The sequence below is a fragment of the Monodelphis domestica genome, chromosome 2 (genome assembly GCF_027887165.1).
Source record: "Monodelphis domestica isolate mMonDom1 chromosome 2, mMonDom1.pri, whole genome shotgun sequence".
Taxonomy (NCBI): Eukaryota; Metazoa; Chordata; class Mammalia; order Didelphimorphia; family Didelphidae; genus Monodelphis; species Monodelphis domestica.
In genome coordinates, this window is record NC_077228.1 from 270,321,541 (window position 1) to 270,346,400 (window position 24,860).

The 24,860-nt window shown below is 42.4% G+C and overlaps 1 protein-coding gene across 1 annotated transcript; it reads right to left on the minus strand.

Moving 5' to 3' along the window:
* Positions 1–1,315: 1,315 nt before the first annotated feature.
* Positions 1,316–16,984, minus strand: MLN (motilin). The gene is made up of 5 exons (XM_007483690.3): positions 16,862–16,984; positions 9,722–9,846; positions 6,259–6,375; positions 2,567–2,675; positions 1,316–1,449 (listed from the first exon to the last, which is right to left on the minus strand). The coding sequence occupies exons 2-5, from the start codon at positions 9,836–9,838 to the stop codon at positions 1,442–1,444; spliced, it is 351 nt and encodes a 116-aa protein (XP_007483752.1). The 5' UTR covers positions 9,839–9,846; positions 16,862–16,984; the 3' UTR covers positions 1,316–1,441.
* Positions 16,985–24,860: the final 7,876 nt, after the last annotated feature.

The window sequence follows — 24,860 nt, forward strand, 5'->3', positions numbered from 1 at the left end:
GCCGCCTTGTTCCCTGCCTCCGGATGGATGTGGGGGGGAGATTGGGGGTCGTGGGGGGAGAAATCAATGTTTTCCAAATGAAAAGGGACAGAGAACATTTTGTGTTAGAGCTTCTCGGAGTGTGCTGCAGATAATGGAGTGAGCCGGGGCCCTGGAACTTTGAACAATGATGAGGAATCTTGGACTCCTTCTTTCCCCAGTGCTTCCTTTATGAGCCGGTCCGCCCTCTCCCCCTCTCCCCCACTGCATCCCCTGCTGCAGCGCTCACTCCTTCCCCACTTATTAGCGGGTATCATCAGGCCTTTGGCAACATTTCCTGGGAGCCTGCAGCTGGGCTGACACTGATCAGTATGTGCATTGGAAATGTGTTTGCGAATGTGCAGTATATTAAGTTAGCATCCAGCTCTGGGTATTATGTAAGGCTTTGTTTGTCCTTTAGGGAGCGATCCAGAGAGGCACCAAGAAAGGCTCCCTTCAGGGTGCCCCCAGGAGCCTGCCCTCTTGCTCCACACTGCATGTGCCACTGCCCAGACTCCAATCAGATTGGATAGGGAGCCAGTTCGCTGGGTCTCTTTGCTAGGTTACCTATGGAATGAGAACGCAGCAGTTCCTATAAGGCAACTGGTTTATAAATAAATGAACATTCATTAATGCTAAATTAAATTAGAATTACATTTCCTCCCCAGTTTTGTTTAGAAGGCAGAAATAACTGGGTTGGCCGTGTGTGATTTTGTTGCTTATGCTATAGCAGAGTCACAAGGTAATGATGGTAATATTAACAATACTAGGAATTTTACTTTGCTGGTGCCTTTTCCCCACCACGTCTCCAAGCAGATGTTACCACCTTGCTTTTGCAGATATTCAGTGAAGCCAGAATGGGTGGGGGCCCCGCCTGTGGTTGACAGAAAGTTAAGGGTAGCTCATATACTTCCATCTCATTGAACCTGCTCTCTCTTTTTCGGAAAGAACTGGAATAACAGTCATAGGGTCTGGGTTCTAATCCCTCCTATTGATAACTAGCTATAAGATTTTGGGTAAGTCATTTCACTCTTTGGACTGTATTGTCTTCTGTAACATGAAGGTCTTGGATACCTCTAAGAAGTCTTCTAGCTCTAACATTCCATGATTCATTGTTAACATTTTAAAAGCCAATAACATCTAAATTGTACTGCTTACAAAATACCTTTTTGTGGTAAATGTATATACAATTTGAGTAGCTTTTTTTTAAAGCACCATCTGAATTTCCCAATTTCCCTGTGGAAAAAGAATTTCAAATAAAAGCACCATTTCCTTAAACTTCACACTTTATTTATTGAAGTAAGGTTTGTTTTGGGTTGTTTCCTTCTTAAATCGAAACCCAAGAACAGGTCAGACACCTGTCCACAGTTTTACTGTCAGGTTTCTAGAACATAGGGTTTTGTCCACATTCTTCTGTGGCCCGTCAGTTCACTGTAAAACAAAAGCAAGAGAAATTTGTTGACTTGTCTGTCAGCCTGTGCTCAGAGGAAAAAAAACCAAAATCTTTTTTTTTAATGTTTCCCTTCCATCTTAGAATCCATACTGTGCATTGGTTCCAAGACAGAAAAGCAGTAAGGGCTAGGCAATGGGGGTTAAGTGGCTTGTCCAGGGTCACATAGCTAGGAAATATCTGAGGTCAGATTTGAACCCAGGACCTCCTGTCTCTAGACCTGACTCTCAATCTATAGAGCCACCTCGTTGCCCCCCAACCCCAAATCTTAAAACATTAAAAAAACAAACAAATAAGAAAAAGGTCTTGCACCCTCCAAGTCTAGTTAGAGGAAAAGGAACCTTAAAAGCTTTAGGAGTTGCCATCTAAACTCTGCCTCTAAGATAACTCTCCCTGTAGTCCAGGGAAGTCAGTCTACCTCTCAGTTTCTCCCTCCAACTAGGCTTCCTCTCTCTTTCTAGGAACTGTGAAAAATCATTAGTCAAATGATATCACGTGTCTGGTATTTTCACCCAAGCAGAGCCCTGAACTTGTGCAAGGCCAAATGGAATGCACAGTTGTTATTTTCAGGATGGGTGGGGTAAAGCACACTTTCCCATCAACATTTAGGCAACAGCCGGACCTCTGGGAAATCACCTGGACCAGGTTTTGTTTAGTTTAAAGAAATAAAAAATGGTTGAACTAGGGGGAGGGAATGCAAGGTTGGTTATGTCCACTTATAGCTCTTCCTCCCTTCTCTTTCTCCATCTCCCACCCCTTGAGCAGAAGAAGGGCCCCGAAAATGGGGCCAGAGAAGTGGAAGCTGGGCCTTTGGAGAGCTCGAGAGCTTGAGCATCCTGCCGGAGCAGCCGTCAGCAACAATCATTTGCTTTCTAGCGGCCTGTTATTAGGCTCCCCTCTGAGATGAGGGTGCACGGGCAGGAGGAAGACAGCTTAATGTTCTTAAGTGTAAAGCAGAAAAACAAATTGCAGTTCGTAAGCAGAGCAAACCCAGCTCGGCTGCTGCTTCTGGAATATAAATACCAGAGCAGCCCTGACGGGGTGGAGGCGGAGGGGCGGGAGGACAGGCCCAGAGCCTCAAAAACTCCCAATCCTTACCGTTCTGGGTGGACAGCAATACCTCAGTCAGCAGCTCTTCCAGGACGCCCCGATATTTTTCCAGCTGCCTGGAGTTCATCCTTATTCCAATTTCTACAGGAGCAGTCAGCTGTGAAATAAGGCAGAGTTAACAAGAAAGGAATATGCACAGAGAGAGTGGTTAACCCCTGGGTGCCCTACAGGTAGAAGAAGGACCTGGCTCCAGGGGCCTAGGCATACCCCTTCCTCCTTTACTTTGGGGGGGCATTGTCTTCTCTGGCCTGCTGTTTTGCTTCCAGGTAGCCACTTCTTTTCTGTAGCTGTGGGACTAGCTTGGAATTGAAGAGCCCCTTTGGTGCCGTGTTTTCAAATCAGGGTGCCAGACTCACTGGCATACTGCCTAGGGGTACAGCAGAAAAACTACTCTGTTGATTTTACTAACAAGATAAATAAACCTCCTTTGGCGGCAGCAGAGAGAGAGAGAGAGAGAGAGAGAGAGAGAGAGAGAGAGAGAGAGAGAGAGAGAGAGAGAGGGAGAGAGAGAGAGAGAGAGAATATGTGTGTGTGTGTATGTGTGTGTGCTTGCCTGCCTTCCCACCTCCCATACAGGGAAGGGAGCAGAAGCTGGAGGGAACTGAGCCTTCAGTTTCCCACAGAGATTCAGCATGAGCTCTGTGAAGATATCTGGGGAGAGGCTGGGCTCTCAAGAGGCCCAGAATTAGGAGGGATGCAGCCAAGGAGGAGCAGCCCCAGCAGGCCCTGGGCTGAGGACTGAGCAGAAATGAGACTGACAGGTTGAAAGCAGAAAGGGATGTGCAAATCTGGTCCAAACAGCAGCCAACAGCAGAGGACAGGAGGAGCCCAGTCTTTACCAGGGATGTGAGAGACTCCCACTCCCAGAACCATAAAATGTCAGAACTGGAAGGAACTTTAGGCCGTTATTGTTGGAGTCAGAAGGGACCTTAGGCTTAGACCTTAGACAACCCCATCATTTTATTGGTGAGGAAACTGAGGCTGAGAGAAGGTAGAAATGGGATAATTTATGGGTAGGATACCTGAGGCAAAAGACATTATTTTCCATGATTCATGTGGGCCTGAACTGGAGTAGCTTAGAATCATAGGCTGGAAGGGGCCTCAGAAACCACCTAGGTCTTTCAACCCTCTAATTTGACAGAAGATCAAATGGAGGCCAAGAGAGGGGATATCACTTGTCCAAGGTCACATAGCAAGTTAGTGGTAGAGCCAGGATTCATTCTTTCTTTCTTTCTTTCTTTCTTTCTTTCTTTCTTTCTTTCTTTCTTTCTTTCTTTCTTTCTTTCTTTCTTTCTTTCTTTCTTTCTTTCTTTCTTTCTTTCTTTCTTTCTTTCTTTCTTTCTTTCTTTCTTTCTTTCTTTCTTTCTTTCTTTCTTTCTTTCTTTCTTTCTTTCTTTCTTTCTTTCTTTCTTTCTTTCTTTCTTTCTTTCTTCCTTTCTTCCTTTCTTCCTTTCTTCCTTTCTTCCTTTCTTCCTTTCTTTCTTCCTTTCTTCCTTTCTCTCTTTCTCTCTTTCTCTCTTTCCCTCCCCCCACATCCCTCTCCCCTTTACTTTCCCTCTTAGAATCAATACTGTGCAAGGCATAAGGGTGGTAAAGGCTAGGCAATGGGGGTGAAGTGATCTGCCCAGGGTCATACAGCTAGGAAGTGTCTGAGGCCACAGGGTTATTTCTACTACACTAGAATGCATACTTCTCTTGAGATAAACTGAATTGGTCTCATAGCTCTACAGGGAAGGACTTATGTCCCCAGGAAACAGTGCTGAGAATCAGAAATTTCCCCTAATTCCTTATGAGGACTCCTCTGAGAGGGTTTGTAGCCTAAACCTATCCGTTGTCATGTCTCACTTCTTATGCATTTCCTGGTTATTGGAAGTAGACTTGGGGCATACTACATGCATCATCTAGAATGTGGGATTAATAAATGGCAGTGGGAGGCACTTACCTCCAGGAATTTTATTTTGCACTGGCTTCCTACCACAGTTAAATCCCATAGGCAATTTATTGTGCAAGGGAGAGGGTACCTGCCTGGAAAACAGAACTCATTTGCTGTGTGACCTTGAATGACTCCCTCCCCTTCTCTGGGCCTCAGTTTTCTTTCCTTATAAAGTTAAAGCATTGCTTTAGGTGGTTTTTAAGATCTGTTTTAGCTCTGGGACTCCCTGATTTTCAAGTAGCCTGACCTTTGTTTATATCTGTTAGCTCTCAACTTATTCTCACAGGGACAGAATAATGCAGTGAACATTATACTACTTTGGAAATCCAGAAGGAGTCAGGAAACATGGCTTCTTGTCCTGATTCTAATAGTGATGGGGTATATATAGTTTTGTCCAAGTTATTTCCCACTCTTAGCCTGTAGTTTCCTCTTCTATCAAATGAGGGAATATTTTGGGTCACCGCTAAGGTCCTTCTAGTTCTGACATTTAACAATTCTCAACCAGATGCTCAGATAGCCCAGATCCTCACCTCAGTACCTGTCTTACTGGATTTTGCTCTGAAGGGATTTGGCATAGTGGGGGAAAGCTCAAGAGTTGGCATTAGGGAGCATGTGTTTGAATTCCCCTGTTAGTACAACAGTGACTCTTTGCTATGGTATAGACTGAGATGTGATTAATTCCTAGTAGGGGAAGGAAGTCCAGTTTTCTTTGGGAGGCAGAGGCCAATGCTGGAGCTGGAGTCCAAGGACCTTGAGTTTGAGTTCTGACTACCACTTACTGGTGCTTTATGAACTGGTTGGAACAAATGACTTAATATTTCTGGACTACAACAATTGCTTTCTTTGTAAAAGGAAGGATTTGGGCTAAATAACCTTTAAGAAATCTTCCTGGAACTGGGGATGCTAACCTGGAAGAAAGAAGACTCAGAGGGGCACATGACATCTATTTTCAAGTACTGGAAAATCTGTTGTATGAAAGAAAGAGTAGACTGGTTCTGCTAGGCTTTATGAGGTAGAACTCTGTACTATGGGTAGAAATTACAAAGAGGCTGATTTTGGCTTGAAGTCAAGAAAAGCCTCCAAACAATGAGTTATGCTCGAATGGAGTGACCAATCACTTGTTGGGTTGTTGTAGAAAGCATTCTTTTGGGAGTATAGGTTGGACTAGATCTGTGTTGGTGAACCTATGGCATGTGTGCTGGAGGGGGCTGCTCATTTCCCCCTCGGGCCATGTGTGCCTGAGGACATTTCTCACATTACCTGCCCCTCTGCCCAATAGCCCAATGGGAGCACTTCCTCCCTCTCCTGTCTGGGGTAAGGTAGGGGGCTTATATATATGTGAGGGTACAGTTTGGGCATTCGTTCTCTAAAAGGTTTACCATCACTGGACTAGATGGTTGCTGAGGTTTCTTACAACTCACTCTGAAATTCTTTGATTCTTTGATTTTATCTCTAAATCTATAATCTTTCCTTATATGATCTTGAACTTCTCTGGGCTCCACTTCTATCACCTGTAAATGGGGTTGGTTTTGATGGCTGCCTCTGAGGTCCAGCTCTAAAACTTATCAATTGGTACTTCATGGATAAAGTACTAGACTGGGAGAACAATATCTCTCTGACTCAGTTGGTTAGTTTGTAGCCCAAAGTCAAATTTCTACCTCCCCAATCATTGTTTTCATTAGTCTTTCTCATCTAGGAGATCCATCCCTTCTGATGAACTGGGCTGATAGCTGAGCCTGATCCTTACCTTGATCATTTCACTCTCTTCCTCCTTCTTGAAGTCCATGAGAGTCATAGGACTGCCCTCTTCTGATCTCTGCTGCACACTCAGAGATTTCTTTTGCCCTTTATTCCTTTCTTTCTCCTGGAGGAGGCACAACAGAGCATGACATTAGATACCCCTCCTTACTGCTTGCCCCTCTCCATATCCTTTCATCTCCAATCACTAACAGCCCAGTGGCTGCCTTTAGCAAAGGTCTTTCTTGGGCTTTTGCAGGATGTGTAGTCAGCTCAGGAACTCTGGACCTGAAAAGAACCACCCCATCCCACGACCCTCGCCACCCTCCAGGCATCCTGGGTGAGGACAATTACAAATTCCAGTTGTTCAGAAATAGCCCTTGGGATTGAGCAGCCAAGAGGTGCTAGAACACCATTCAATTCTATTTAATGCATTGCACTCTGATTGTTGTTGTTAATTAAGTTAAAATGCTTAAAATAATTGTCGCCTTTCGCGCATATTAAGTAGAAAAAAAATGTGTTTTGAGCAAGGAGCCTATAAAAATCAGGAGAAAGACAGAGCAGCCTGTGTGGGAGCTGGAGGGGGAGGGGGTGGCCCGTGTGTGCCGAGTCCCTGGGAGGTGATTTATAAGAACCAAGACAGAGAGATGAATTATGGAGGAAGGAGATTGCAGCTTCTTCATAAAATTCCCCGCGCCTTGCAATTACGAGGAGAAAAACCGTAGAGCAGATTAATGTAAAGTGTCCTTTAGTTGCCGTTTTGCTATTTTATGTTCTACTGAGTTTGACTGTTTCAGTCCAGCCCCAAATCTGGCATAGTGTCCTTCTCCCAAGGTCCCCGAGCGCTGTAGATCAGATACATCTCAGCCTTTTATAATTCCTTTGGTTTCTCTAATGACACTCTTAGGATTCCTCTCTAGGCATGTCTTCAGATGTGGCTATTCCAGTGCAATTGATCTACCCTTCAGTAGAGCAGGCCAACATTTGTTGTGACAGTGCCTTAAAGAAGTCATCAGAGCTCCTCTTCACCATCTTCATTCCTCCCTGAAAGAAGGGCTTTAAATGCCACCTCAAAGAGCTGCCGTTTCATCTGGGATCCGCAGAATGTCTCCCCTTTCTTTCTGCTTGTACCTTCCGTCTCACACATGCCACAAGGGAGGTTCGGGCAGGGAGGCAGCCGGGCCTCCATGGCAGCAACTGATTTTGTGTGTTTATCTTTCCTTGTTGGAGCCTCAGGCTCAGTTGGGGAGAGGACTGAGGACATGGGGAGGGAAAGGAAATGGGGGACGTGAGTTCATGCCCTCAGCTCCTTGGGGAGCACTGACGTCACCAAACAGGGGCTCAAGTCAGGAGGAAGGAAGAGATGAGAGGAGAGGCTTAGACTCAGGAGACCACAGTGGGAAGATTCCAATTCTGCTACTTATTTTCTGTGTATTGCCTCGGGCCAATCACTTGTACAATGGAAAGATCATTGGCTCTGAATTGAGACCTCATTTGAAATCCCATTTGTTAGACCTTGGTTGAACCAACTTCCCCATTTCTGATCCTCAGTTTCCTTATCTGTAAAATGAGTGAGTTGACCTGGATAACCTCAAAATTACCTTCCAGCTCTAAATATATGATCTGATTTTCTACAATCTAACCTCTAAGAGCCTCGGGTTCCTCATTTTACAAATGAGGATGATAATACTTATTGCATTACCTCCCTCACAGTGTTATTTAAAAATTGATTTGTGTCTTTATTTTTTTTTAAAGTCTGGGTCTGTGACTTTTATCAATGTAGAGAATTCTCCACATGGAAATTTCTTCTACTGATTCATTTCACCCACTCCTTCCTAACTTAGTCTTAGAGAAGTGCCTGGGGCACACTGAGTGAGAGCCGGATAGCCACTTTGAGGGAGACAGAGAACTTGATTTCAGGCCTTCCTGACTGCAATCTATCAATGGTGCAATAATGCCTCTTACAATTTTTAAAATGCTCTGTAAACATGTGTGGCCCCTATCATAGAGGGTTCTTTTCCTCATGTGGGACCTATTGTCTTATCTTCATTAGATCTGCCCTGATTGCCTTGAGGTTTGGTAGATAGGAAAAAGCCCTTTTACTTTGGGGGGCTTTAGGAAGCTCTTTCCCTATTCTGTCTCTGGGATTTTTCATTCAGCAACATTTTCTTAGTCTAGAATGCCATTCATTTCTCTCGTTCAACCACCCATGCATGTCCTGTTTCCTAGAATTTGGGGGTGTTCTCTTTGTCCTATGAAGTCTTATAATTCCTTTTTTTTTTAAACCCTTACCTTCTGTCTTAGAATCAACACTGTGTATTGGTTCCAAGGCAGAAAGAGGTAAGGGCTAGGCAATGGAGGTTAGGTGACTTGCCCAGGGTCATCCTCCTAGGAAGTGTCTGAGATCAGATTTGAACCCAGGATCTCCCATCTCTGGGCATGACTTTTAATCCATGGAGCTGGCCCCTGAACTCTTATAATTCTTGCTAGCCATGTTATTATTGTCCTGGAATTTATCACACTGTCACTAGTTTGGATATTGTCACTTAATGAGCCCTGAGTTTTCTATCTCATCTGCCCAGGTAGACTGTAAGCTTCTTGAGAGCAGGAGCTCTGTCCTGTTTTCTCTGCATCCTTCTGTAGTGCCAGGTATATACTAGATGCTCAGAAAATAGTGGCTAAATTATTTTTCTTCCAGAGGATGGGCAGAGACAGAAAAAGGTGAAAAATCACATTGCTGATGCTTTATTGTTATTTTTAAAACCCTTACCTTCCATCTTGAAATCAAAACGGTGTACTGGTTTCAAGGCAGAAGAGCAATAAGGGCTGGGGAATGGGGAATAAGTGACTTGTCCAGGGTCACACAGCAAAAAGTCACATTTGCTTCCTATCTCTAGGCCTGGCTCTCAGTCCACTGAGCCACCCAGCTGCCCTCTTGTTTATGTCTTATTGATAATACTAGTGCAAAGCTTGGTCCACAAAGATGTTGGAATTCTGGGTCAAAATAAAATTCTGGGTGGTTTCATTTATTCATATTCTTTTTTCTCCTCTTTGGAATGGACATTTCAAAGAGAATGACATAAAATTATGTCTGCTATATATGGAGAAGGCCAGAGATGTCCTGGAGTCAGCTCTTACTAGCTCCAGAAAGCCAATTGTTAAATGTTCAGTGTGAACATTTACTTCTCAGAAATCAGCAAATGCTACCACTCAGGGCTTGATTTATTGTTTTGTTGATTGTCTAGATCTGTCTATACTTAGGAAAGTTATGGAGAAAATGTTAATAATGCTGATTTAACATACAAGTGTGTCAAGCATACATTCTACACCCTGCTTCCCACCTCTGCCCCCAGCCCCTTGTTAAACATTTACTAGTACACTTGTGGGGAAGGTTAACACCCTCTTAGACTTCAGTAAGGACTAAAAGTTTATTTCACCTAATCAAGGGAAATGAGCAGCAAACCAAAGTTTACCTGCATTCTCTGGACATCACTGTAGGTGAAAATGGGGACAAAGCCTTCTGTCTGGGCAGCAAGCATGATTGCTATGTACATCACAAGCATCGTAGCCACAACCTTGCTGGACACCATCCTGGAGTCTAGAAGCAATAAAGGAAACTGGTCATGTTGCTTGGGAGTGGCAGCAAAGCAAATTTTAGCTCACTTCTAATTTATAGTTTATTCCTCATAACTACTGTTGGGTTAGTTAGGACAAAGTTAATTCTGTCCATCTTACAGATGAAGAAACTGATACTCAGTGAGGTAAAGAAACTTACTCATAGGGTCATAAATTGAGTGCTGAATGGAATATTAAAGAGCATCTAGTCCACGCCATTCATTTTATAGATGAGGGAATGAGTCCAGTGAATAAATAAAAGCTATATAACAGCTATATAAATAATATAATATAAATATAAATAATAATATATGTTATATATTATATATATAATAAATAAATATAAAATAACAAATAAATAAATAAATAAATAGATAAATAGATAAATAACAGATCTTTGGATTCCAAAATCCAGTAGGTTCCTGTTACAATCCTTTTTAGTTGTATCTGACTTTTCATAACTCTGTTTGGGGTTTTCTTAGCAAAGTTACTTGAGTGGTTCACCATTTCCTTCTTCATCTCATTTTATAGATGAGGAAACTGAGGCAAATAGGGTTAAATGGTGTGCCTAGAGTTATAGCTACTAAGTGTCAGAGGATGAATTTGAATTCAGGTGTCTTTCATTTCAGGTCCAACACTCAATCCACCATGCTACCTAGTTGCCCAAACTTGCTACTCAGATTTTCAGGATGGGATGAGAAGACTGATGGATGAGGAGGCAGATGACCTGAGGTCCAACTCCATTCCCTCACTAGTTGTGTGTCCTTGGATTAGTCACCTCCCTTCTTTGGGTCTCAACTGCCTCATTTTAAAAACAAGGATGGTATTTTCCTGGGTAGCTAGATGACGTGTTGGATAAAGGACTAGACCCGGAGTCAGGAAGATTGACCTTCCTGAGTTTAAATTCGGGCTCACATACTTCCTAGCTATGTGACCCTGGGCAGTCACTTAACTCTGTTTGCCTCAGTTTTCTTGTCTGTAAAATGAGCTGAATGGCAAACCACTCTAGTATCTTTGTTAAGAAAACCCCAAATGGGAATGGCTAAACAAATTGTGGTATCTGTTGGTGATGGAATACTATTGTGCTCAAAGGAATAATAAAGTGGAGGAATTCCATGGAGACTGGAATGACCTCCAGGAAGTGATGCAGAGTGAAAGGAGCAGAGCCAGGAGAACATTGTATACAGACTGATACACTGTGGTACAAGTGAATGTAATGGACTTCTCTACTAGCAGCAATGCAATGACCCAGGACAATTCTGAGGGATGTATGAGAAAGAATGTTATCCACATTTAGAGGAAGAGTGGGAGCAGAAACACAGAAGAAAAACAACTGCTTAATCACATGGATTGATGGGCATATGATTGGAGATATAGACTCTAAATGATCACCCAAGTGCAAATATCAATAATATGGAAATAGATCTTGATCAATGACACATGTAAAACCCAGTGGAATTGCATGTCGGCTATGGGAGGGGGTTGGGGGAAGGAACATGAATCTTGTAACCATGGGAAAATATTCTAAATTAACTAATTAAATAAAAATTTCCAAAAATCTAAAAAAAAAAGAAAACCCCAGATGGGGCCACAAAGAGTCAGACATGACTGAAATAACTGAACAATAACAGCAACTTTATCTGCCTTCAGTCATCGGACTGGACTGGTGTCTGTTCCAACTTTGAGATCTGAGAGAACCTACCAAAGACCCAGGGGATAAATGTAAAATAGCTTAACAAAAATCAAAGACAACCATTCTCCACCTCTCTGACCATCCTCTCTCTTTGCCTATGGCAACCTAATGTGTGTTGGATGCAGCTATGTGCACCAGTGGGAAGAACACCGGGGAGCATGAAACCTGGGTTCTGGTCCAGGCTTTACCACTTCTTTGGAATATGACCTTGTTTAAATCAGTCCTCTTCTCTAAACCTTAGTTCCCTCCTGTTATATGAGAAGATTGGACTAGACAATTTCTAAGATCTTTTGTTCTAATGTTCAATGATTTTATTCATTGAAGTAAGAATGGATGGATCCTGCATTCTTCAGAGAATTCCCTCCTTCCCTCTGACTTTTGTAAATCCCTACAATAAACCAGATCACAGCAGCCCACATTAAGCAATACTCCCCAGTGCACTTGATGCCAGATTAAAATGTAACTGGGAAATATTGAACAAAAGTAAATATAAATACAATAAAAGATAATGTTAATTTATGGTCTTTTAAGTTGGATAAGGCTAGCAGGCATGGCTTGGTGGTCCTGTTTCTGTTTGAGTTTGACATCATAGCTTTAGAAAACCTCCACTGGACAAGTATTGCCTTGTCCAGCTCCCACTCTGCCCCATCTGACCAGGTTGGTTAAAGCAGGAGAATGTACTAGATGACCCCTTAAGACCTCTTCCAGGTTTAAGATTCTATCTATAGTGCCACCATTTGCTGTCAGATTGTATAGGCTGGGTCAGGGCTCAGTGGGCATTTGGAGGAAATGACCCATAGCCCAGGGAGACCATCTGCCTGACTCATGAAAGATCCAGATGGAATTGACAGCAGTGATTCCCTCCAGAGAGAAAATTCAGAGTGTTCCCCCAGGCTCACTCAGATGGATGCCAAGGGCTGCGTCCCAGAACAGCATTCAGGACCCTGGGGTGGGAAACCCTTTCACTTTGGTGGGGGCAAAGCATTGGAGCTGAAATGAACGTTTTCCCAGCATATGCATTTCTGAGCCTCGTTTGGCAGTCATCCAGAAACAGCAGTGCTGGCAAAGCCTCCCTTCGAGCAACTGCAATTCCTTAGAGCCCTGCAAATGCATGGCAAGGCATCAGTATGGATGGATTGGGTTCTACCTGAGCCCTGGGGAGAGGGTCTCCCTAGGCTGAAGATGCTCCCTATTATGAGTAAAGAAATTGTGACTCTGCTGGGGACAATAAGATCCTTTGGGCTTTAGGTTGATGAGGCCATGGCGATGGTGGTAGGTTCTTGGCATCCATTCCTTTACCTGAAGATGATTTTATTGCTAGAGTAGGGAATGAGACTAAAGAAAGGATAATTGAGAGTTCTATCAGACTTACAGTGGCTAGGCAGGCCCAGCAAGAGACATAGCCTTGCTGGATGGCTTCCTTCAGTTAATCGTTTCCATTGACATAGCACTATATACTTATTATCTTGGATTAGTCTCTTGACTTGCAGAGCAATTTTACATCCACCATCCCATTACAACCCTACAAGGTCAGCAGTGAAGGTCTGCTTTTACAGAGAGAGAAGTCAAGATTGATAATGGGAAAATGGCTTGCTCAGGAGACAGAAACAATGTGATATAGTGGAAAGAATGCTGACTTTGGGAACTTTGGGGTGCCTTGCTCAAGCAATTATTAGCTGTGTGATGTTGGACAAGTCACCTCTCTGATTCTTAATCTCTTCACATGCAAAATGGGGTATCACCCATCACACTGGATTATGATGCAAAGAACTCTTTGAAAAATATTAAAATGACATAAATATTAAATAAATATTTAAACTACACAAATGTGAGTTATTATTATTACTACTACTACTACTCCTCCTCACAGTCACTGAAGAAGTCAGTGAGAGCTAGGGCTTGGCAGATCTGGAGTCCATTACAACATATGTCCTCTTTTTTTCTTTCCCAGGCAGAGATGGGGACGAGCCTGCTGAACTGTTTACTGTGCAGTGTCTCGAGACACAATCCCTGATCCCTATGGATTTATAGAGTCTAATCACAATGATCTCTGAAAGTAGCCCTTTTGTTGGCACATAGTTACATCCCATCCTAGCATTCAGGTCCCAGAAAGGTGGGGATGTCTGCTTTCATCACTCTTTGGTTACTTCTTACCAGGGGCAGCTCAGGTGCTTGAAGCACAAAATCCCCAAATGAGTTGGTAATGGCAGGCATGGGGAGCAGGGTAGGCGGAGGTGAATCTTAGAGGCAGTCTTGGTAGAGAAGAGGAGTAATTACACTCCAGCTAGGGTTATCTCTCTCCCCCTGACCATTATATCTAAGGTCGAATTCTCTCCCTTTGGCTGTACCAGATAAGGAACCTCCAACAGACTAGATAGACCCTGACCTACCTCCACTGGCCCTAAGCCCTTGTTTAATAGAGCTTCTGCTAATAAAGGAAGGCTCTGCATCGGTCTATACTGGTATCCAAGGCTTTTATGCCCATAAAACATTATCCTTCCACGTGAAAGAGACTCAGCGAATTTTGCTTCCTAATCTTGCTTATGTCTCACAAATTTCAATCCTAGTTCTATAGAAGCTAGATACCCATTCTTCCACTTTTGGCTTTCTATTATAGTCTGTCTCACTCAGTCTAGCAAGCACTTAATTCTGTGCCTGGCACTGTCCTAGGTACTAGGGATAACAAAGGAGGAAAAAAAGGTCCCTTCTCTCAAGGAGCTCATATTCTAATGGAGGAAACAATGTGAAAATAGCCATGTTCATAAAAGTTATATGGTATAAATGTAGTAGTAGGTAATGTAAAAGAGGAGACACTATTCTCTCCTAATAATAATTATAAAAATAATAATGATAGGGACTTGACCTGTAATTTTATTGGTATAGGGAATTCCCAAGTGAGGAAACTCCCTTTACCATCACAGATTCACTTTTCTGCAACTTAGAGCCTTAGAAAGCTAAGAGAAGTACATTATTGATAGGCTGAGTGACTTGTCCTGGGCCACGTAATATATGTAAGAGGTGAGACTTGAACTCAGGTCTTCCTGATTCTAAAACTGGCTTTCTGTTCACTATAATACTTTTCTAAAAATACTAATGATAACTCACATATCTGTTATGCCTTAAGTCGAAGAAAGCTTTGTCTTCACACTCTGTAAGATAAATGGCACAAATATTAATTATCCCCATTTTATAGATGAGAAATCAAGGCTTAGGGAGAATTGCCTATAGGTAGGTAGGCAGTAAGGACAGCTAGGTAATACAGTAGATGGAGTGCCTGGCTGAGAGTCAGATGATCCAACTTAAAATCTGGCTTTGGACTAGCTGTGTGACCCTGTGCAAGTCACTTTACCCTGTTTGCCTCAGTTTCCTCATCTGAAAAATGTACTAGAGAAGGAAATCGCAAACCACTCAAAGATCTTTGCCAAGAAACCCCAAATGGGGTCATGTAGAGTTGGATATGATTAAAAACTACTGAACTGAGGCAGATAGTAAATAGTAGAGCATGGATTCAAACTCAGGTCTCTTGACTCTAAGTCCAGGGCTTTTTCCATCATCTCATAGCCACTTCCCTGGCAGAGGGACAGAACATCAGGCTTAGTGATGAAACTTTCTGAGTGAGACAACTGACAGTTCAGGCTGTTGTTATCCACTCTCAAAAGCCAGCTGAGCCCTCAGGAAGGTTAGGCATAGGAGTGAGTAGCACACCAAAGGGTAGCACACCTCTCCAGGGAGAGACATAAAGAGCACCGAAAAGAGAAAGGAAATGAGCAGAGGGCCAGAAGAAAAGGAGATGGAGATTTGCTGTTTCCAGCCTTGTCAATATTTTCTACCAAATTCCCATGAAGACTCAGTATCTTCAGGTCTTCTATCCATCAGAGATGGAAATTTCACATCCTCTGCATCCCACTGACTCTGCAGAGTTGCTCTGATCTAGATCCCTGCTTTGTTCTAGAATTAGCATTTCCTTCACTAAAATCACTTCATGAGAATCAATACAAACTTTAAATAAAAATGAGCTAAATCCAATTGCCACTCATCTTCTTTATCCAACTGGCTGCCAGCATGTAACCCGTGTTCATTTACATTCCTCTTTCCTCAGAGGGGGAAAGAAAGCTCTTTGTGGTACAATAAAGCATTAAACTTCCCTGTTCAGTGGTTGGGGATCAGACTTTAATAACACAGCCATGAATTTCTACACTACCAATCTTCCCCAGGATTTCAGGGCGCTTCCTAGACTTTCTCTCACTCAGCTTCGTAATTCCCCTGTGTGATAGTGATCTTTCCCCTAAACGACATTGCTGCCCAGAGTAAAATCCACTCATGCTAAATCCTGGGTTCTTCTTTGAATTTAAGCAACCTTTCCTCATGGACCATATTCAGTCTGCTCACAGATGTGACCAAATTGCTTCCCTTTTTGTTGATATTCCACTTCTTTGGAGCAATCAACCATTTTGGAGATCTTTGTTGACTCTTTCCTCTCATTTTCTTGAGAATCTAGACCTCTCAGTATAAAGATTGATTGCTGTACTAATTTACATTCCCCTAACTTTGGGTCAGATGTCCTACCCCCAAGCCCCTCTGCCTTTCCCCAACCCCAGCCTCAGAGGACCGGGATTCAAATCCTGGATTTCCCCATGTAATCTCATTGTTCAGTAGTTCAGTTATGTCTGATTCTTCATGATCCCATGGGCCATAGCTATCCATGGAGTTTTCTCAGCAAGGATGCAGGAGTGGTTTGCCATTTCCTTCTTCAGTGGATCCTTTCATCAGACAATCAGAAGTTAAATGACTTCTCTAGGGTCATGCAGACAGGAAGTGTCTGAGGACAGATTTGAACTCAGGTATTCCTGACTCCAAGCCTATTACTTTATCCATTAAGTCATTTTAGCTCCCTCCCTGCCATGTAAGAGCTGTGTGACTTTTGGCAATTCACTGAACTGGATTTTCTTAGGGGTTACCAGCTCTCAATCGGTGAGCATATGATCCTTCACACTATGACTGCTAAATCTTGGATCAGCTTTCTCCCTTTGACCATTCTATCTTGGGTCATCTTTCCTCCTGCTCACCAGCCACAATTTGAATCTCTCCCTTTGTTCAGGCAACCCCATGTATTTTTTGCCCTCTTCCATTCATTGAGTCTCCAGGATGTTCTCCCCAGCAGATTTGAGCCTCTTTACTTTGAAGCCCAAACCGTACTTAAATATGGTTCAAGACTATAAGGATATGGACTCTGGTGCAGCCTTTTCTCTCTTGGTCTTTCCAAGGCTTTTCTCCCTCCTCCCCACTTTCTGCCTCATCTACTTACAGAGAGAAGAGAGAATGCAGATCGGAGTCTGTCTTCTAGAACAAAGTCTTGTCCTTTTTCTTCTTACTGGTATGACAGAACCTCATATATTTATATACACTACCTCCTGCCCTTTGGGGAAACTCCTACCTATTGTCCCTCCCTTTTTGGGTCCAGGGGTTGGGAGAGGGGAGGAGGTAGATGACTAGAATTCTTGGAGCTCATAGAAACAGCTGGTAGTGCCAGCTGCTCCAGGGGGTTGCCTTGAATTCCCTGGAGGGCCTCTTTTCCAGGAACTAATCAGAGTTTAATTGCAGACCAGAATCTACCCAAAGCTGTCATTCTGTAATTCACCTGAAACTTTGCCCTGTTGGTCAGAGAGAGTAAGAAGGGTCTTTGTTCTCTGAGAGCTGGTTTTTGTTACTTAACTATGATATTGGTGAGGGTCTCCAGGCAAGCCCTTTCATAGTTGGAAACTCCATCAAGACAGGGGAGGTGAGGGCAGTGGAGTTTTCAAATCCTTTTCAACCTGTCTGTGAGCCCAGGGGCTTAAACTACCCATCCTCTACACCTATGGAGGGGTCCCTGTGCTGCGCCTCAGTACTTCCTGCAGAGCAAAGGCGTCAAACTCAAAGGCTGCAAGCTGCTTCAGCCCAACTCCCAAGTGCTGCCTGAACCAGGTTAAAATGTAATTGGGAAATATTTAACAAAATAAAGGAAAATGCAATATAACATAGATAATGTTAATTTGTGGTTTTCTGAGTCAATATGTGGCCTGAATGGATTCATTTTTATTTGATTTGGACCCAGGACTTTAGATTATAGGACTCAAGCATGTGGGAATGTGTCAGTTACTCCACAGAATATATATTAACAGCTAAGGAGTGCCCAATTTAGTGTCATGTGCTTTAGGGGAATTATAGAATTATACAAAATGATATCTACTAACAAGGAACTTACAATTTTGCCAGGGACCAAAGATATACACCTCTGAAATGATGTGTAATATAATAAAGTGCTAATTACATAAGGTGCTCTCTCTCTTTATTTTCTTTTTTTAAAAATCTTTGCCTTCCATCTTAGAATCAATAATGTATGTTGGTTCCAAGGCAGAAAAGTGGTAAGGGATAGGCAATGGGGGTTAAGTGACTGGCCTAGGATCACACAAATGTGTCTGAGACCACATTTGAATCCAGAATCTCCCATCTCCAGGCCTGGCTCTCAATACCCTGAGCCAGCTAGCTGCCCTCAAGGTGCTTATTTCTTAACAGTATAGGTAACTAGGTGACTCAGTGGATAGAGTGTTAGACTTGGAGTCTAAAAGACCCAAGTTTGAATCTTGCTTTAGAAACTTATTAGCTAAGTGACTCTGGATAAATTACTTAACCACTGTTAGCCTCAGTTTCCTTATCAGCAAAATGATGATAATAATTGCGACTACCTCAAAGGTTTGTAAGTTCCAAGACCTGGTTCTGTCATTCCAAGTATCTCTATTGTATCAATTCTAAAATCAATCATGACTCAAAGAACTTCCTGTTCTATGCTTAAGCATAGATCAAAGCCCTTTCCATTGTTCAGCAAAAGGTTTCTGTCCTAAAGTAATCTTAAGTAGGGAGGAGGAGGAACCTCCCATGCCAAGGGGGTTCACATTCCAATAGACTATCAGTAGGAAATTTTTCAAGTATGAAATTTCCCAATGGTGAAATTTCCAACATTTATAAGTCTAAGAAATTTTAAGGTTTACAGGTTTGCTAGGAGGATCAAATGAGATGACATATATAAAGCATTTTGCAAATCCTTTATAAATGTTAGCTTTCATCATTATCATCATTATTATTAATGAATGGATCAAGAATCAGGAAACCTGTATACTGGTTTTAGTTCTATTACATACATACATTAGGTCTTGAGCTGGACATGTGCTTTTCCTGGGCTTTGGTTTCCTCATTTATAAAATGATTGATCCAGACCAAATGATTTTCAAGGTTTTTTCCAGCTCTGATGTTCCATAGTAAGTGGAAAAGGGAGTGAGAAGAAAAGGAGATCACTCTGGGCTGTGACTCTAGTGTCATAGATCTAAAGCTGGAGAGACCTCTTAGCTCATCTAGTTCAACCTCCTCAATCTACAGATGAGGAAATGGAGAATGAGAGAGGTGCCATGATTCTACACTGGGTATTCCAAACTCCATATTCATTTTTGCTAAATCCCACTATAGGGCAACTAGATGGGGTCATCATGCATAAAGCTCTGGGCTGGAGTCAGGAAGACTCATCTTCCTGAGTTCAAATTTAGCCTCAGACACTTGCTAGTTTTAACCCTGTTTCCCTCAGTTTCCTCATCTGTGAAATGTGCTGGAGAAGGAAATGGCAAACCACTCCAATATCTTTGCCAAAAAAAACTCCCAAAGGGGTCACAAAATGTCAGACACAACCATAAATGACCAAACAACAACAACGATTCCCATTCCTTGTGTGACTACTTTGGCTCCTTCTTTTTATTTTTCCTTTCAGACTGCATCAGATCCTTTATTATTCCAATGATTTCTCGTGTTTTTATTTTTATTTATTTAATTAATTTAGAATATTTTCCCTTGGTTACATGATTCATGTTCTTTCCCCCCCTCCTCCTTCCCCCTCCCATAGCCAATGAGCAATTCCACAGGGTTTTACATGTGTCATTGATCAAGACCTATTTCCATGTTATTGATGTTTGCACTAGGGTGATCATCCAGAGTCTACATTCCCAATCATGTCCCCATCAATCCATGTGATCAAGCAGTTGTTTTTCTTATGTGTTTCTACTCTCCCACAGTTCTTCCTCTGGATGTAGATAACGTTCTTTCTCATAAGTCCCTCAGAATTGTCCTGGATCTTTGCATTGCCACTAATGGAGAAGTCCATTACATTCAATTGTACCACAGTGTATTGGTCTTTGTGTATAATGGTCTCCTGGTTCTGCTCCTCTCACTCTGCATCACTTCCTGGAGGTTGTTCCAGTCTCCATGGAATTCCTCCACTTTATTATTCCTTTTAGCACAATAGTATTCCATCACCAAAATATACCACCGTTTGTTCAGCCATTCCTCAATCGAAGGGCAGCACCTCATTTTCCATTTTTTTTTGCCACCACAAAGAGTGCAGCTATAAATATTTTTTACACATATTTTTCCTTATTATCTCTTTGGGCCTTTACTTCTTTCCAGAAAGGCTATAACACATCAACCAAAGGGGAATAACTTGCCATCAATGGCATCTCACACACTGCCCTTGAAGCCCCTTGCCTCGCCAGCTGTCCCGCCAATCTCCCTTGCCTTTTGCCTTTCAATGTTCCAAGTTTCCAGAGCACCTGGTATAGAATATAAATAAGCATTAAATACTCTTTTCAGCCAAGGCTTAATAACTACACAGAAAACAGATCTTCTTGCCCTATGTCCATGGTTTATAGCAGCAGGTGGTCTAATAGTAGAGGCTGTCACACACATGCTTGGTTGGAAAGTTAGAATTAATCTAGCCCTTATTGACTCTCTGAGTGTGTGTGTGTGTGTGTGTGTGTGTGTGTGTGTGTGTGTGTGTTTATATGACTGGAACTTTTCTTTAGGGCAGAAATTCTAGAGGTTAGGGTTGAGTATCCTTCATCCAACTCTTGTGTCTGGCTTGTTTGTCCTTGTGGGTCATCATTTCCCTGGCCTGAAGGTGGTCTTGGTGAATGGGCAATGCCATATAAATGTCACCCAGCCAGGGAAGGCTCTCTTGTGTGCAGAGAAGTATGCAGTGATAGCCTGGGTTCAGAGGCACAAATAATGCCTCCTTAAAGTTTTCTCTTCGATATTCATTCTACCTAATGGAGCACCTAAGATGTGCTAGGTGTGGGGGTCACTCGAATCCTTGCCTGCAGAGAACTTATAGTCCAGAGGGAGAATATAAAGCTTGGACCACAATTAAGCATAATATAAATCAGAAACTGGTAACTGAATGAGTAATAAGAAGATGCCATGAGAGTTCCTGGAGGAGAAGGGTTTCTTCTATCTGGTATAATCAAGGAAAGCTTGTTAGGAGTTAGATTCTGAGCTTCTCCATCTGGAGCTTTGAAAAGAATTGCAAGAGGATGGAGAAAAGAGGGAAAGGGAAGCAAGTATTTTAAGGGCCAGCATGATTAGAGACTCAGTGCCTTTGCTGGTAGAACATTTGGGGAGACAACAAGTAGCTTAGTTTGGCTGAAACATAAGGTAAGTGAAATAAAAATAGTGTGAGATAAAATTAGATTAAGATAGATTGGGGACAGGCAGTGAAGGGTCTTGAATGCTAGGTTAAGGAGTTTACTTTTTATTTTATGGGCAATAGAGTCACTGTAGGGTTTTAAACAGGGGAGCGACCTGATTCATCCACTGCATTAAGATGATTCTGGGGATGGGTGTGTGTGTGTCAGTACAGTTAGGTGACTCAGTGTATTGAGAGCCAAGCCTAGACATGGAGGGTCTTGGGTTCAAATTTGGCCTCAGACACTTAGCTGTGTAACCCTGGGCAAGTCACTTAACCCCCAATACCTAGCCCTTGTCACTCTCTTTTGCCCTGGTACCAATACATAGTATTGATTCTAAGATGGAAGGCAAGGGGTTAAAAAAATTCTGGTAGCTGTGGGGGGGAAATGGACTGAAGAAAGGAAAGGATGGATGGAGGAAGAGAGAGCATTTGGGAGGCAATTACTTTTAAAGCACTAGCAAGAGGCAATAAGAGTCTGAGTGAAGGTGACAGCATTGCAAACTGTAAGGAGTCAGATGTGAGAGATTTTGCTCAAGGAGAATGTACAGGAATTTGTGACTACATAGTTATTTTCCAGGACCCACAATAGCCAGGATGACTCAGTCTCTCCTGACAAAAAGCCTAAAGATTTGAAGTGGGTTCTGTGTTCTCTCTGGCCCAGAGGAGACCCCCAAATATCATAGGAGAGGGCATGAAGGTCTCACTCTCTTAACATTGAATATATTTCACATTTCCTCATGGGCTCATCTTGTTTCCTTTGACAATATATAAGCTCATTGAGAGAAGGGCCTTTCACTTTTTTTTTAAACCCATACCTTCTTAGATCAATATTCTATTTTGGTTCCAGGGCAGAAGAGCAATAAGGGCTAGGTAATGGGGGTTAAGTGACTTGCCCAGGGTCACGCAGAACTTTTTTCTTTCAACCCCCAACACTTTGATGCCTGTTGTTCGGTTGCTTGGATGATATTAGGTAAGCGACAATCCTGCCTTTAAAGTGTCTGGTCCATGGAACCCTTTCAGGCTCTGAAATTCAAACATTTCGTGATTCTTTCTCTCTGCCTTTGCTCTAAACTCAGGCTACACCGGGCTCTGTTCCAGCAAACTCTTCAAGACACGTCGTCGTCTGAGAAATTCATGGGCGCCTGCAAAGAGTCAAAGCAGAGACAACTGAAATGAGGGATGGGAAGAAGGGTAGGGAGGGAAACCGTAAATAACCTACGATCAATTTTCTGGGCGTGAATAGCATTATCATTGGATCTCTTTCATGATTCAGGATTTCTGATTCATGCAATTTACTGTAATAAAGTGTGAGAGCAGCAGTTTGGTGTGGAATGGAGGCAAATCAGGACCCCAAATGAGAAATGTCCCTTGTAATGAGATAGGGTAAGGCAGACAAGCGAGGGGGATGCAATGCTTGTTATTGAATCAGCAAATTGTGTTTGTATCAAGCGTTCGAGTCAGAAGAGTCTCCCTTGCAGGTATGGCCAGTTCACAGAGCTAGTGTGTTGGACACTCAGTGCTCACTCATAATGGACCCATAGACCCTTGGAAATGACCTGAGCGATCAGCAGAAAGGGTTACTACTTGGGCAAGGGTTAGATGGGATCAGGGAACCTACCTTTGATATATCATGTACCCCTTTGGACTCTCTCTCAGAAAGCCCATGGGACTAACCATTCTCAGAGTAATTGAGAAAAAAAAGACCCTTATCTTCCTTTGGTACAATACTGTATATTGGTTCTAAGGCAGAAAAGCACTAAGAGATAGGCATTGGGGGTTAAGTGACTTGCTCAGAGTCACACAGCTAGGAAGTATCTGAGATCAGATTTCAGAGAAATGTTTTTAAATACACAATATAAAACATAGGATTGCAAAGGAAACCAAAGGTAAGTGAAAATAAAGATATGATGTTTCATCATTCCAATTTCACAGAAGCTGCTAAAAACTATCTCGATATCCCTTGAGGTTCCTGGATCCCAGATTAAGAAACTCCTGTCCTGGATGATTTCTGAGGTTCCAAGGAATTTTGAGATTCCAGGATTTCTAGTCTTGTTGTTTAGTTGTTTCAGGTGTGTCTGACTCTTTGTGACTCCATTTGAGGTTTTTCTTGGCAAAGATACTACAGCAGTTTGCCATTTCTTTCTTCAGCTCATTTGACAGATGAAGGAACTGAGGCAAACAGGGTGAAATGTCTTGCCCAGGGTCACACAGCTAGGAAGTATCTGAAGCCAGATTTGAACTCATGAGGATGAGTCTTTCTAATTTCAAGCTCAGTGCTCTATCCACCATGAAATTTAGCTTCTAGTTTAATCCTTACATTGTACAGATAAGGAGACTGAAGCCCCAAACAGGAGAGAGACTTATAGAAGCCCGCAGACTCAGCAGAGCCAGAACTAGAGAACAGAGTTTTTACCATTATTATTTCTACCATATCCCATGTATCTCCGCTGCTTCTTAGACCGGAATAGTTATTATCATTTTATCATTAATAATAAAGATAAAATGTAAAATGTAAAATGAGGGGGTCAGACCGGGTAACCTCCAAGATTCCTTCCAACTTCAAATTTATGATCCCATGAATAACAATGATGACGATAATAACAGATGGCATTTCTATAGCACTTTAAGGTTTACAAAGCACTTTCCATGCAACAACCCTACAAGATAGGTTAGTACAAGCTTTATTACCCTCATTTTAATTCATTTTTAATGCTTGGGTAGATCTGAGATCTCACTAACATGCCTGCCATCCTCAATGGGTAAAGCTAGAAACTCCTCCATGCCTGTTTGGTTCTCTCTTTGATTCTCTGTGAAATCATCCACTTGGGGGAGGAATATCCTACCTGCTCAAGGCTCTGGTTCTTTAATAACTCAAAGGACTTGGACTGTCCATCTGCTTCAGCATTCTCAGTGTGTGATCATCCCACATCCTTTTGTAGTCCTTCATATCCTTCCTGAGGTCTTTTACTCCATTCCTAAAGCACAAGTCATCATTAGTCATGAGCATCAGTCTCCATACATCTTTCATTGCCCTTTGAATCACCTGAAATTTTCATTTTTCTAAGTTTTTCTTTATAAGAACATATTCTAGCATGTTTTTCTCCCCATTCTTTTCTAGCCTTTCTCTGAGAGGCTTGAAAGCTGAATTCTGAGTGCCTTTCAAATTGTATTATCCACAGTATAGGCTTCTTCTGTGTGTGTTTTTTTTTCCCCAAACCTTTACCTTCTATCTCAGAATTGTAAATCTCAAGTTCATGGCAGAAGAATCGTAAGGGCTAGGCAATTGGGGTTAGTGATTTGACTAAGGTCACATAACTAGGAAGTGTCCAAAGCTAGATTTGAACTCTGGACTTACCATCTCCAGACCTGGTACTCTGTCCATTGAGCTACCTAGATGTCCCCTTCCATATGTTTTTTTAAATATTTTATGAGGTTTATTAAGGATTATTAGAAATCAAGGATACAAAATAAAAAGCACGTGCCCATGGCTGATTAGCCAATTCAAAATCCCTGTGCTTAGCTGACTTGCTTACATCATTGCAATGGGAGAGAAGAGAGCGTGGTAAGTGTTACTGCCAGTTAAATACCAATTGTGGTCTCACTTACATGGAGACTCAGGTGAGATTATAGGGAATTCTGGGAAATACCAAGGACTTCTGGGATTGAAGTCTAGGGTTCAAAATCTCCATTTATATATACCCCCCTGTGATCCTATTGGGAAACCAGTTTCCCCAAAGGGATCATCTTCCATATGTTTTTG